Source organism: Leopardus geoffroyi, chromosome E3, assembly GCF_018350155.1.
Source record: "Leopardus geoffroyi isolate Oge1 chromosome E3, O.geoffroyi_Oge1_pat1.0, whole genome shotgun sequence".
Taxonomy (NCBI): Eukaryota; Metazoa; Chordata; class Mammalia; order Carnivora; family Felidae; genus Leopardus; species Leopardus geoffroyi.
Window position 1 is genome coordinate 37,912,118 of NC_059340.1, and position 12,767 is coordinate 37,924,884.

Here is a 12,767-nt window from a genome sequence, read left to right on the forward strand (position 1 = left end):
CCCACTGAGGCTCGCTTTTCTTTTCTTTTCTTTTCTTTTTTTTTCCTCTCCCAGTTGCTCAGAATCCTACTGTCACTCACGTGGGATGGTTTTCCTAGGAAGCAGAATCTCGCGCTCAAGTTCAGTCCACAGGCCACCAGTACTGTTTGGTCATCCATGTACAACGTGCCCATTCGCTTTGATGAGGAGGCCAGCCTCCCATAACCCTTGAGAGCTGTGGACTTGTAGCTTGAGAGATTTCTCTATGGGGAAAGCAACCATGTTCCAGGGCAGGCTTTGCCCAGCCCCACCCAAAGCCTCAAGCCTCAAAGATGAAGTTTAAGCTCTGTCGTGAGATAGGGAGAAGGTAGGGAAGCACAAGGGCACAGGCAGAGAGGGACAGAAGGCTATTTGGGGCTCAGGACAGTTGAGGTGAATGGACTAGGGCAGACTTGGTGAGTTCCAGCAAGCAAAGCAGGGTTGGCAAACCACTTCCTGCTTTTGTAAATAGTTTTACCTACACACAGCCACCCCCTTCACCTGTGTGTGGCTGCTCTCACACTACAACAGCAGGCCTGAAGAGTAGGTGTAGTAGAGATATTATGACCCACAAAGCTCAAAATAACTCTTTACTCTCTGGCTTTCAGAGAAAATGCTCAGCATCATGAGACAGAGGACTCCTCATGTGCCAGGAAACAGGTGAGAAAGCAGTGAGTGAGATGGATTTGTGTAAGAAACATCGTGTCAGGGACACATCGGGGAGGGGTGAGGACTGTGGCAAACTGGAGAACTCATGGCCCAGCCAAAGAGGGCAGCTCATCAGCCATCAGAATTGCCAGGGCCTACAATCTCTAAGACACACTGGAAATCTAGATGTTCCCGTGAACAAGAAAAGCATGAGAGGGTAAGCACGTGGACTCAGATCCCAACCCGCCACTTCCTTACTAGGTGACTTTGCACAACTGGTTCAGACTCTCTGTAACCTGGAGGGAGTAACAGCACTAGCTTGATAGCACTGGGATGATCGTGAAACAAGCTGCCGTCCTACAGCCCCAGAACAATGTTATGCACAGACTCAGTGTGGGGTAAATATTTCCTAAATCAATCTGGCCATTGAAAACACTGTGGCCCCAGCGGTGGACAGACCAAAGAAAACATGGACGTTCTGCTTTCTGGCTGCGGGTCATGGGTTTGCTTTTTTTTTTTTTTTTTTTTTTTATTATGTTTATTTATTTTTGATAGTGAGAGACAGAGCACAAGTGAGTGAGGGGCAGAGAGAAGGAGTCACAGAATCTGAAGCAGGCTCCAGGCTCTGAGCTGTCAGCACAGAGCTCGACGTGGGGCTCAAACTCACAAACCATGGGATCATGACCTGAGCTGTAGTTGGATGCTTAACCAACTGAGCCACCCAGGTGCCCCATGGGTTTGCTTTTGCTAGCAGAGTCATGAATTTGGAAGTCAGAGGGACTGGCTGAAGCCCACTTAGCCCGGTTAGGTGACCTTGGGCAAGGGAGCTGCCCAGAGGCCCTGGGTTCCTGTCTATAGCACGAGGCCAGGGTCATTGTAAGGATTTAGGATAAGTGTTCCAAAAGGACACTGGAAGAGCTTACCTGCCCCTGCCCTCAGCTCCCCGCTGTAGAGGAGGCCCACCCCTTGCCCCTCCCCCTGAAGTCATGGGGAAGGGGATGGAGTTCAGATTCTTCAGTTAACTGTCACCTTGTCTCCTCCCGCCTCACCACACACACCAGCTAGGACAGGGAAGCTCCTTGAAGCTCCGTCAGAGACCCAAGGCCATCTGGTGCTACACAAAGCTGCTTCTCTCTGTCGCCATGGGTCCAGACCCTGGGCTTCACCAGGCTGGCCACATTCTTCTGCGGGGAGTGTCTGAGCAAGGATACTGCCAGGGCCAGGGGTGGGGGTAGGGAGGAAACTGGGGTGGGGGAGGAACAGATTACTGGTCTGGTGTATCTCTGGGAAGGGATTCAGCCTCCTCTGAGAGGCAGCTCCTCCCTGTACTTCACTCCAAAGCCCTCAGGCCCTGGGGCCTTGGGGGATGGGTAGATCAAGGGGTATAATGTGTGGGAGTGCCAGGTGGCAGAGCTCAGGAGCCAGGGTCCAGAAATGAGAACTCAAGAGGGTCCCCCTCCAGAGCCCCAGTAACCCCCTTCTCCCCACCCACCCAGTTGACAGACATTGCTGTGCCCTTGACCCCATGGACCCGCTGAGGCAGTCCCCCTCCCCCTGCTCGTCAAGACCCTCCAGCCCCAAGACCCCACCCTGCGAGATGCTTGGTTATGTGGGCATTGAGGCCGTGCTGGACCAACTGAAGATCAAGGCCATGAAGATGGGGTTTGAGTTCAACATCATGGTGGTGGGTGAGTGAGGGGCAGGGGCTCACGGGAGGACAGACCAAAGGATGCAGACTTGTGGGCGTGGGCACGTTACTTCACCTCTCTGAGCCTCAGTCTCAACAGTGGGTCTGTTAATAGTCCCTCACCAGGTGTCATAGTTTAAAATCTGGAAACACTGAGGCATTAAAAGACAAAAATCATCCATGAAGCCCCAGCCAAACCCAAAGAGAACAATAAAAGGGGAGGCCATGGCAGAAAGTGGTGAACACCCAGACCCAGATCCTGATCTGGGCCCTTAACACCGGCCAACGTGTGACCTTGAGCACAGTCCCTGACCCCTCTCTGCCTCAGTTTCCTCACTGGGTTTAGCACTGTCCTGGCGTTCAGGAGGTTCTCTGGAATTGCATTTATATGGGTGCAAAATTGATTCTGTAGGTCAAAACTACACCTTTCACAAAATAAACTAGGTAATAGCAGACTATAAAATGTCAGAGTGGGCAACACCAATTAAGGGCATTGTTCCAAGGCAGTGCTGTCCAATAGAAGTATAATGTGAGCCACATGATGTCATTGTAAAAATTCCCAGTAGCCACCTTTAAAAAAGGGAAGAGAAACTGGAGAAATTAATTTTAACCATTTATGTTACTTAACTCAGTATGTACTATCTTGAATGACATGTAATCCACACCCAAAAAAAATTGTCCATGAGAACTTTTGCATTCCTGGGACATCGGGGTGGCACAGTCGGTTAAGTGTCTGACTCTTGATCTTGGCTCAGGTCACGGTCTTACAGTTTGCGAGTTCGAGTCCCAAATCGGGTTCTGTGCTGAGGGCGCAGAGCCTGCTTAGGATTCTGTCTCTCCTTCTCTCTGCCCCTCCCCCACTTGTGTGTGCTCTCTTTCTCTCTCAAGGTAAATAAACTTTTTTTGAAAGTTTAAAAAAAAGAACTTTTGCGTTCTTTTTGGCACACACCAAGTCTGGAAAATCTGTGTTGTATTTTCCATTGATGGCATACCTCAATTCAGATTTTCCATATCACCCATGGCAGGAGCCAAGTGGGACTCCCATATTGGACAGCACAACCCATCGGACAATTTTTGTTAAATACAAAAATACGTGTGCACCCTGCATTGTGATGCAGGGTGTTCCCTTCTGCAGATGTGGTCCACCGAGTTTGAGAAGCTCCCACGGCAGGGAAAATGGACCATCTACAACCACAGACAGTTTGGGTCAATCTCACCAAGTAGTGTCAAGCCAAAGAAGCCAGACACGAGAGACCACATGCTGTGTGCTTCCCTAAATCAAGGGTGGGCAGAGCTGCTCCCTGCTGATGGAAGCCCGGAGAGTGGCTGTCCCTGGAGTGTTGGGTTAATAGTTACTGAGATGGGCATGATTGGGCTTGTGGGGAACTGTATGCTCCATCTCTGGATCTGGTTCTGTATACATGGGCCATTTAATTTGTAAGATGCATTGAACTGCCCATCAGGATGAATGGATAAACACAATGTGATCTCTCCATGCAATGGCACATTATTCAGCCATGAAAAAGAATGAAGTATTGACACCTGGTAGGACTTGGATGAACCTTGAAAACATTACGCTTAGTGGAAGCAGCCAGACATGAAAGGACAAATATTACGTGATTCCATTTCTTAAAAAAATTTTTTAATGCATATTCATTTTTGAGAGAGAGAGAGAGAGAGAGAGAGAGAGAGCATGAGCTGGGGAGGGGCAGAGAGAGAAAGAGACACAGAATCTGGAGCAGGATCCAGGCTCCGTGCTGTCAGCACAGAACCCAACAAGGGGCTCGAACTCACGCACCGGAAGATCATGACCTGAACCAAAGTCGGACACTTAACCAACTGAGCCACCCAGGTGCCCCATGCATGATTCCATTTCTTTGAAATGTCCAGAGTAGGCAAATCCACAGAGACACAAAAAATGGATTAGCAGTTGCCAGAGGTGATGATGGAGGCAGAATGGGGAGGGGTTGCTAATGAGTGTGAGGTTTCTTTTGGGGCAATGAGCATGTTTCTTGACGGTTAAAAAAACAACGTTCAGCCAAGTACATTTGAAGATCTAATTGTGACATGATTCATGAATCAGGCAGCACCCGGTCAGCAGGTAAGAAGTGAGCTCCAAGGAGTTGTGCAGAATGCAAGGTTTCTATATAGAAAGGAGGATGTGAGCGAGGAAGTTATTAGCAAAAGGAAAGGATTATTACAGGCAGGGTTGCTTTCCCTTAGAGGACAGGCAAAGGGTCTTAGGTGGATGACTTCATCTTCCTTTGGGGGACAGTGAGGGCCCATGTGACATGACTCACTGGTGCTGACCAGAAAATCCCTGACGGACCAGTTTAGGCTACGTTTCCGGGGGAGGTTGGAACTGCAGTTAAGTTAGATATTAGGCACCCATTTGGAGACTCGGCTTAAGTTCCGCCGTTTGCGGCCTGTGGATTTCTTTCTAATAGGAGCTACACAGAATTGGTGGGTGCACAACACTGTGAATGTACTAAATGCCACTGAATTGTTGAGTTTAAATGGCTAATGGTTAATTTTTTTATTGTATGAATTTTGCCTCAATAAAAATGGGTGGGATAAAGATTGAGGGGGACATTGACGATAGCACCCGCTTTTCAGTATTTATGTTATGCTTAGAACACAGTTCACTTTCTAAAACTGTTTAACAGCCTGAGAAGCACTGCCTAAAGTGTCCACCTCTGTTGCTGTCGTCTGGTTACCCCCAGGGCAGAGCGGGCTGGGCAAGTCCACAATGTTGAACACCCTTTTCAAGTCCAAGGTGTGGAAGTGCACCCTGCCGGGCCTGGCGATGCCCACACCCCAGACGCTGCAGCTGAAGTCAGTGACCCACGGTGAGTGGTCCCCCACCCCCACCCCACCCACCCCACCCCACCCAGGCCAATCTCTTCCTACTCCACTCTCCACGCACAGTCATCGAGGAGAAGGGTGTGAAGCTCAAGCTGACAGTGACTGACACGCCTGGCTTTGGAGACCAGATCAACAATGACAAATGGTGGGTCCTTGACAGTGGGGGCCGAACCCTGGTTGCCCCTGCCCCTGCCCCTCCAGCCCCTGGGAAACATCCCAGCCCTGAAACACCTGACTGTGGCATCTTGGAGCCTCAGTCTATTCATCTGTATAATGGGTGCATGCAACCAGCCCTCCAAGATTGAAGGGAGTCAAGTACATAAAGGTCAGAGCTTCCTGCCTGGCACACAGTAGGTGTTCAGTCAAGGTTATGATATAGCAGAAGTTAGAAGCCCACACTACAGAGTGAGGACCACAGAGTTAGACCACTTTCCAGTTATGTAACCTGGGACTGGTCATGGAAGCTCTCTGAGCCTCAGTTTCCTTCTTTGTAACTTGAGGGTGATGACACCCACCTTGCAGAGTTGTTCTAGGCTCTCAGTGACAAAACCCACGACAGTAGTTGGTCACACACACAATCAGGACTGGATGCATAATTTGTGGGACCCAGTGGCATGAAAATGTGGGACCCATTGTTCAAAAAGTATTACGAATTGTAAAACCTTGACCACAGGACATTGAATGAACTGCAAGCCCTTCAAAGCACGGAGCTCTGTGGAAATGGTCTGTTTGTGCTTGTATGAAGCCAGCCCTGCATACAGTGCTTCATTGAGCACTTGCTTTGTGCCAGCCCTGTTCTAGACATGGGGATACAGCAATGAACAAAACAGATGAACATCTCTGCCTACGTGAAATTTACATTGTCGTGGGAAGGGGGGCTGAGCAATGAACACAACAGATCAGTTATACATAAGGTGGGCCTAAACTCTATCATTCAAGGAGGACATTTCTGAGAAGGGAAAGCATAGGGAGCTGTAGAGGGATTGCAACTTTAAGCAGAGTGATCATGAAAGACCTCCCGGATAAGGTGACACTTGGGCGGATTTCCAGGATATGAGAAAATGAGCATTGTGGACATGCAGGGGAAGAGTGTTCAAAGTGGATAGTGGCATGTGCCAACGCCCTGCGGTGGGCAGAATGGTATGTTCATGGAAAGCTGGTGTGGCTGGAGGTGTGTGCGTGGTAGGGAGAAACGAGGAGGGGAGGGCAGGCAGAAGCAACAGTGATATGCTGTAGGGCCTGGTAGGGCAGTGTAAGGACTTAGGCTTTTCTGTGGCCACTGTGGGCAGGCTGAGCAGAAAAGGGATGTACTCTGACTCCTGTTTTTAAAAGGATCTTAAAAAAAAAAAAAAGGGTGGAGGAGTCCTTTTGGCTGCTTGGTTGACAATAGCCTGGCAGGGGAAGGGACCCAGGGAGAGGACTCAGGAGATCCTTGCAGCAATGGCGTGAGTGCCCATGGTGGTTGGAACCCGGCTGTGGCGATTCACCTCTTTTAAGACCACGCCCCAACAAAGTAGGTGCTCTTATTCTCTCCATTTTATGAACGAGGAAGCCAAGGCCTCAGCTTGAGAACAGCAGGGGTCTCTCTGATAATTCAGGGGAGCGGGGGGAGGGTGATCAGGTAACCACAGGTCTCAGCTCGTACAGGAACGGAGTTCCTGTGTCCTGGGCCAACTGGGGCAATTGGTCTTCCGAAGGGGAGACCACGCAGAGGACCTGAGGAGACGGGTGGGGCTCCCAGGGGCGGCTCTGAGGTCGGGTCCGTCTGCCACCCCAGCTGGGACCCCATCCTAGGCTACATCAATGAACAGTACGAGCGGTACCTGCAGGAGGAGATCCTCATCACCCGCCAGCGCCACATCCCCGACACGCGGGTGCACTGCTGTGTGTACTTCGTGCCGCCTACTGGGCACTGGTAAACGGCTGAGCCAGCTGGGGGAGGGACCCTGGCCTGGGGCAGAGAGAAGGAGGAGGAGTCCCTGGCCTGGGCTGCAGGCCGGCACCCCCTCACTCATCCACTGCCACCGCCTCCACTGTTGCTGCCCTGCCTGAGCAGCCTGCGGCCCCTGGACATTGAGTTCCTACAGCGGCTGTGCCGGACCGTGAACGTGGTGCCTGTGATTGCCCGGGCCGACAGCCTGACCCTTGAGGAGCGAGAGGCCTTCAAGCGCAGGGTGATCTGGGCGCCCAGGGTGATGGGGCCGGTGGGGGCAAGGAGGAGGCCAAGTGCACAGGATGAGATGAGGTCACCTGCGTCCCCAGATCCAGCACGACCTGAGGACTCACTGCATCGAGGTGTACCCACAGAAATGCTTTGACGAGGATATCAATGACAGGATCCTCAACAGCAAGATTCGGGTAGGAGGCCACGGGGTGGGGGTGGGGGGCAGGCTGGTGTGACCACGGCTGGGCGATTTGCTTTCCACCTGCTCTTTCTGTCTAAAGATTCATCTCCCTCTACAGCTTGGGGAAAGTTCACATACTTCTGGCAGGTATGAATCTCCATACATACATAAACTCAAACATCGATAACCTACAGAAATGGGAGGAAAAAAAGGCTTGCGAATGGTTTATCTGATATGGGACTTGTATCCTGAACATAATAAAGAACGCTTACAAATTTAGAAATGGGCAAAGGTTTTGAATGACATTCCCTCAAAGAATTTGGACAAGAGGCCGATGAGCCCACGAAAAGATGTTGGTTCGACATCACCAGTCATCAGGGAAACGCAAAGCAAAACCACGAGGTACCGCTTCATACCCACTAGGGTGGCTGTTTGCAAAATGACAGACAATCCCAAGTGTTGGTGAGGATGTGGAGAAGTTGAACTTGCAGGCGGACGCCGCTGACGGGAATGTCAAACGGTGCTCCCACTTTGGAAAATAGTCTAGCAGTTCCTCAAAAGGTTAAACGCTGAGTTACCATGGTACCCGGCAGCAAGCCCACTCCCAAGAGAAATGAAAACCTATGTTCACATAAAAACGTGTACACAGATGTTCATGGCAGAAATACGTGAAATAGCCAAGGAGTGGAAATAAGCCAAATGTCTATTCACTTATGAATGAGTAAATAAATACACGTGGTCTGTCTACACAATGGAGTGTCCTCCAGGTAGAAAAATGGATGGATGTAGCACTGACACCTGCTGCAACGCAGATGAACCTGGAAAACATGAAGCGCCCGGGTGGCTCAGTCGGTTGAGCGTCCGAGTTTGGCTCAGGTCATGATCTTATGGTTTGTGAGTTCGAGCCCTGCATTGGGCTCTGTGCTGACGGCTCGGAGCCCGGAGCCTGCTCTGAATTCTGTGTCTTCCCCTGTCTCTGTTCCTCCCTACTCACGCTCTGTCTCTCTCTCTCCCTCTCTCTCTCTCTCTCTCCTTTCCCCTCCCTCTCTCTCAAAAATAAACAAAAAAAAAAAAAAAGAGAGAGAGAAAAGAAAAGAAAACATGAAGCTCAGTGAGAAGCCAGACACAAGAGGACAAATATTACACGATTCCATTATATGAAACGTCGGAATAGGTAAATCGTATAGAGACAGAAAGTAGATTAGTGGTTGCCAGGAGCTGGGGGTCAGGCGCAGTGGGGAGTGACTGCTGATGGGTGTGGGGTGTCATTCTGGGGCAGCGAAAATGCCCTGGAGTTAGACTGTGGTGATGGCTGCACAGTCTTGTGAGCTGCACCTTTCAAAGGGTGAATTTTATGGTACGTGAATTACATCTCAGTAAAGCTGTTTCAAAAGAGAAGGAAAGAGGGAAATAGCTAACCTCTTCTTTTTCTCCTAATCACCTGAATTCCACCTCCAAGCCTCTACCTTGTCGTCCTGGTGGTTTGTCCAATGTCAGTCTGTCTGGATCCTGCAAAGGACTCAGGTGAGGGCTGAGATTCATCATGCATTGACCTCAGGCCTTGAATCACTCCCTCAGGGACCGTGTTAACCTGCACAGCAGTGCTGTTGCCTGGATTAGAAGCAAACAACTCTGCCTTCACAGACATGGCCCGCATGTGATTTCAGCCCCACACAGATTCATGGCCAGTTCCCTTTGTGCAGTAAACAAACCACATCCGGACATGGCCCTGTTTCCCATCTCGGACCCAATGTCTCCACCATTCCCTCTCTCCCCTCCCCACTGGCACAATAAACAGGATCTCCTATGAAACGTTCAAAGAGCCTTGACCTTGACCAGTTTCTTTCTGTCCTGAGGCCTGAGAAGGCAGCAGCATGGCCGCAACTAACACAGACCTGAACATACTGACTCAACATCTCAGTAAATCGTCCAGACATCTAACATTTATTGAGGGTTTGCTCCAGGCTGGCGCAGGATAAGCGCAGAACAGATAATTATGATTGCCACCATTGATTACTATTCCTCATCACAAATTAACTCCTGGAAATAAAAGCAAACCCCTAAATAGCAGTTTGGAGTTCAGGAATTTGAGTCTCTACTTCCGGCCATGAGCAAGTGAACCACCAGAATTTTCAGCAGGGCTCAGCAAACTTTTTAGTGAAGGCCACCTGATGGTAAGTATGTTAGGCCTTGTGGGCCAACTGGTCTCAGTGCAATTACTCAACTCTGCTGTTGCAGCACGAAAGCAACCTAGACGTGAGTAAATGAATGCATGGGGCTGTATGCCAACAGACTTTATATGGGGAAACAGGCAGGAGCCTGATCTGGCCCATGTACCATAGGTTGCCAACCCCTGGGTTGCAAAGTCATGTCATTTAACCCTCTTGATAACCGATGAAGGTGATTGCAGGTCATCTCTTACCCAGGTAAGAGATGGGACATCCCTAAGATTATATTATTAATGTGGCTCTGAGTAACCTTCCCAAACATTCACAAAGCCCTGTGTATGTACTCTTCTGACTCCCATTTTACAGATGAGAAAACTGAGGCATTGATCAGACTTTTTTTTTTTTTTTGAAAGATTTTGTTTTTAAGTAATCTCTACACCCAACGTGGGGCTCGAACCCACAACCCTGAGATCAAGAGTTGCAGGCTCCAGCAACTGAGCTGGCCAGGTGCCCTGTGTCTTTTGACTTCAGATCTCTGTGCTCCTTCTACCACTGTCTCCCCACAAAGGACAGTGTGCCTCCCCCACCCCACCTCCGTGACTTCTCTACCCACCTCCTAGGCAGGGCCAACCCTTTTGTCTCCTCTCCTCCCGCAGGACCGGATCCCCTTTGCTGTGGTTGGGGCCGACCGACAGCACCTGGTGAACGGGAGGTGTGTCCTGGGCCGGAAGACCAAGTGGGGCATCATTGAAGGTCAGTGCAGGGACTCTGCAGAGAACGCAGGTGAGGGTGGGCTGAAAATCCAGGCGCATCCTGCTGCCTCCGGCACCCTCAACACTCATCACAGGGCCCAGAGTGGGCAAGCCCACAACCAGGAAGCAGACAGACCTGGAAATCAAGTCCCTCCTTGCAGCGGGGAGGACTCAGGCAAGTTACCTGACTCTCCGGGCCTCAGTTTCCTCACAGTAAAATGGGCATCAACCTCATGCATGGCCATTTGCGTCTGTGCAACCAACGAACTGCACATCTGTGCATGGAAGGTGGTTGGACAGGGCAGGCCACTGCTTTGCATGATGCCCACCACCCAGAGGACACCCTATGCATTTGCCAGAATTTGTTGTGGGCCTTCTATGTGCCAGGCATACTCTATGTGCTTCCTCAGGGGATACACTGAAAGCAGGACAGACAAGGCTCCTGTCCCCAGAGAGCTGATGAGACAATGACAGGTGGGAGAAGGCGGGGCAGGGGGCTAGGCTACCTGAGGGGGTGGAGGGAGGCCTCTCGCTGTGGGGGGGGGGATGGGAAGTGAAGGAGGAGCAGCCAGGGCCTGGGCCCCCCATTTATCCACATAATCACTAAAATAATATAATATATATGGTATCATACACATACTGTACTGTAATAATTATTAAGTGGACAATAATAAGTGATTAGTGGATTCATTGACTCAAGTATTGGTAGCAGCCTTCTGTACCAGGTGTGGGGGGCACAGCAATGAATCAATGGGACGTGAGAAAAGACAGTGAGAAATGTGGGCGGAAAGGTTGCGGTGGATATCAGGGGTACGCAGCATACAGTGGGCGCTTACTCGGTGCTCATCGAGGGCAAGGCAGGTGGACAGAGCCAGCGGTCTGGGTCATGTCTTGCAGTGGAGAACATGGCGCACTGTGAGTTTCCTCTGCTGAGAGACCTGCTCATCCGGTGAGGGTGCAGGGACCCCGGGGGGGGGGCGGGGGACGCTGTGGCCAGCCTGGGCTCAACTGCCTCCCATCTCCCAGCTCCCACCTCCAAGACCTGAAGGACATCACCCACAACGTCCACTACGAGAACTATCGAGTTTGCAGACTCAACGAGAGCCACGTGCTGCCTCATGGGCCCTGCTGGGTGAACCTGGCCCCGACCCCACCAGGGCCCTCTGTCGCCCCCGGGCCCTCCAAGGTGTGCAGGCAGGCACACGAGGACTCTGATGACACCGAAGATGACTACTGAGCACGGGGGCGGGGGCGGGGCACCCGCAGTCCCCAACACGGGACTGTGTACGAGAGGGCGTATTAAAGGCGGACGTTGCTTTTAATGAAAAGCTGTGCTTTGAAAACAAAAGGCGTTTTGTAAATGAGTTCTTTGAGCTATCCTCAAAATAAAAGTACGGTTCTTTTAAAAATAACCATGTGAGGGGCGCCTGGGTGGCGCAGTCGGTTAAGCGTCCGACTTCAGCCAGGTCACGATCTCGCGGTCCGTGAGTTCGAGCCCCGCGTCGGGCTCTGGGCTGACGGCTCAGAGCCTGGAGCCTGTTTCCGATTCTGTGTCTCCCTCTCTCTCTGCCCCTCCCCCGTTCATGCTCTGTCTCTCTCTGTCCCAAAAATAAATAAACGTTGAAAAAAAAATTAAAAAAATAAAAATAAAAATAAAAAAAAAATAAAAATAACCGTGTGAGGGGGGCCTGGGCGGCTCAGTCGGTTAAGCGTCCGACTTGGGCTCGGGTCATGATCTCGCGGTCCGTGAGTTCGAGCCCCGCGTCGGGCTCTGTGCTGACAGCCCGGAGCCTGGAGCCTGTTTCGGATTTTGTGTCTCCCTCTCTCTCTGCCCCTCATCTGCTCATGCTCTGTCCCTCCCTGTCTCAAAAATAAATAAAACGTTTAAAAAATTTTTTAAATAAAATAAAATAACCGTGTGAGACCCAAGGCCCTAGGGGATCCTGAGGACCCGGGAGCTCGTGCCTTGGACAACCGGCCCCTCCTGCCCCATTCCAAATGAGGCTCTGCTGTCACTGCCGACCCTCCTTCCTGGCACGGGGTCAGGCCCTGTCTCGTAAACACTTACCAATTCCCCGTCTTCAGCTCTCGTCCCCAAGCTCTGTGCTCCCCGCTCCTGTCTGCCTCTCTGCCCTGCCCTGGCCGACCAGCGGCGGGGAGAAGATTGTCCTCTCAGCTCACGCAGGGAGAGGAAATCCATTCTTCTTCTGCCCTTTAGCTCTTCTAGAGTCCTCAGCAGATGGGGTGATGCCCACCTAGTACTGGGGAGTGAGATCCTCTTTAC

General features: G+C 51.1%; 1 protein-coding gene across 4 annotated transcripts; it reads left to right on the forward strand.

The window, feature by feature from the left end:
- Positions 1 to 1,647: 1,647 nt before the first annotated feature.
- On the forward strand, positions 1,648 to 11,895 carry SEPTIN12 (septin 12). 4 transcript variants are annotated; one of them, XM_045460861.1, is made up of 11 exons: positions 1,648 to 1,777; positions 2,163 to 2,354; positions 5,077 to 5,202; positions 5,282 to 5,363; positions 6,996 to 7,133; positions 7,275 to 7,392; positions 7,481 to 7,576; positions 10,388 to 10,484; positions 10,579 to 10,658; positions 11,335 to 11,432; positions 11,510 to 11,895. In XM_045460861.1, exons 2-11 carry the CDS (start codon positions 2,192 to 2,194, stop codon positions 11,718 to 11,720), a joined length of 1,209 nt encoding a protein of 402 aa, XP_045316817.1. In that variant the 5' UTR covers positions 1,648 to 1,777; positions 2,163 to 2,191; the 3' UTR covers positions 11,721 to 11,895. The 4 variants fall into 4 exon arrangements, with proteins under 4 accessions (XP_045316817.1, XP_045316819.1, XP_045316820.1 ...); XM_045460863.1 differs by having other exon boundaries at positions 1,654 to 1,777; positions 11,381 to 11,432; positions 11,510 to 11,626; XM_045460864.1 differs by lacking the exon at positions 10,579 to 10,658 and having other exon boundaries at positions 1,654 to 1,777; positions 11,510 to 11,626.
- Positions 11,896 to 12,767: the final 872 nt, after the last annotated feature.

Bases quoted from the DNA above. Each gene is read 5' to 3' on its own strand.
- SEPTIN12 (XM_045460861.1), top strand. From the start codon at position 2,192: ATGGACCCGCTGAGGCAGTCCCCCTCCCCCTGCTCGTCAAGACCCTCC. The intron at 5,364-6,995 runs GTGGGTCCTTGA...CTGCCACCCCAG, and splicing joins CAGATCAACAATGACAAATG to CTGGGACCCCATCCTAGGCT. The intron at 7,134-7,274 runs GTAAACGGCTGA...CTGCCTGAGCAG, and splicing joins GTGCCGCCTACTGGGCACTG to CCTGCGGCCCCTGGACATTG.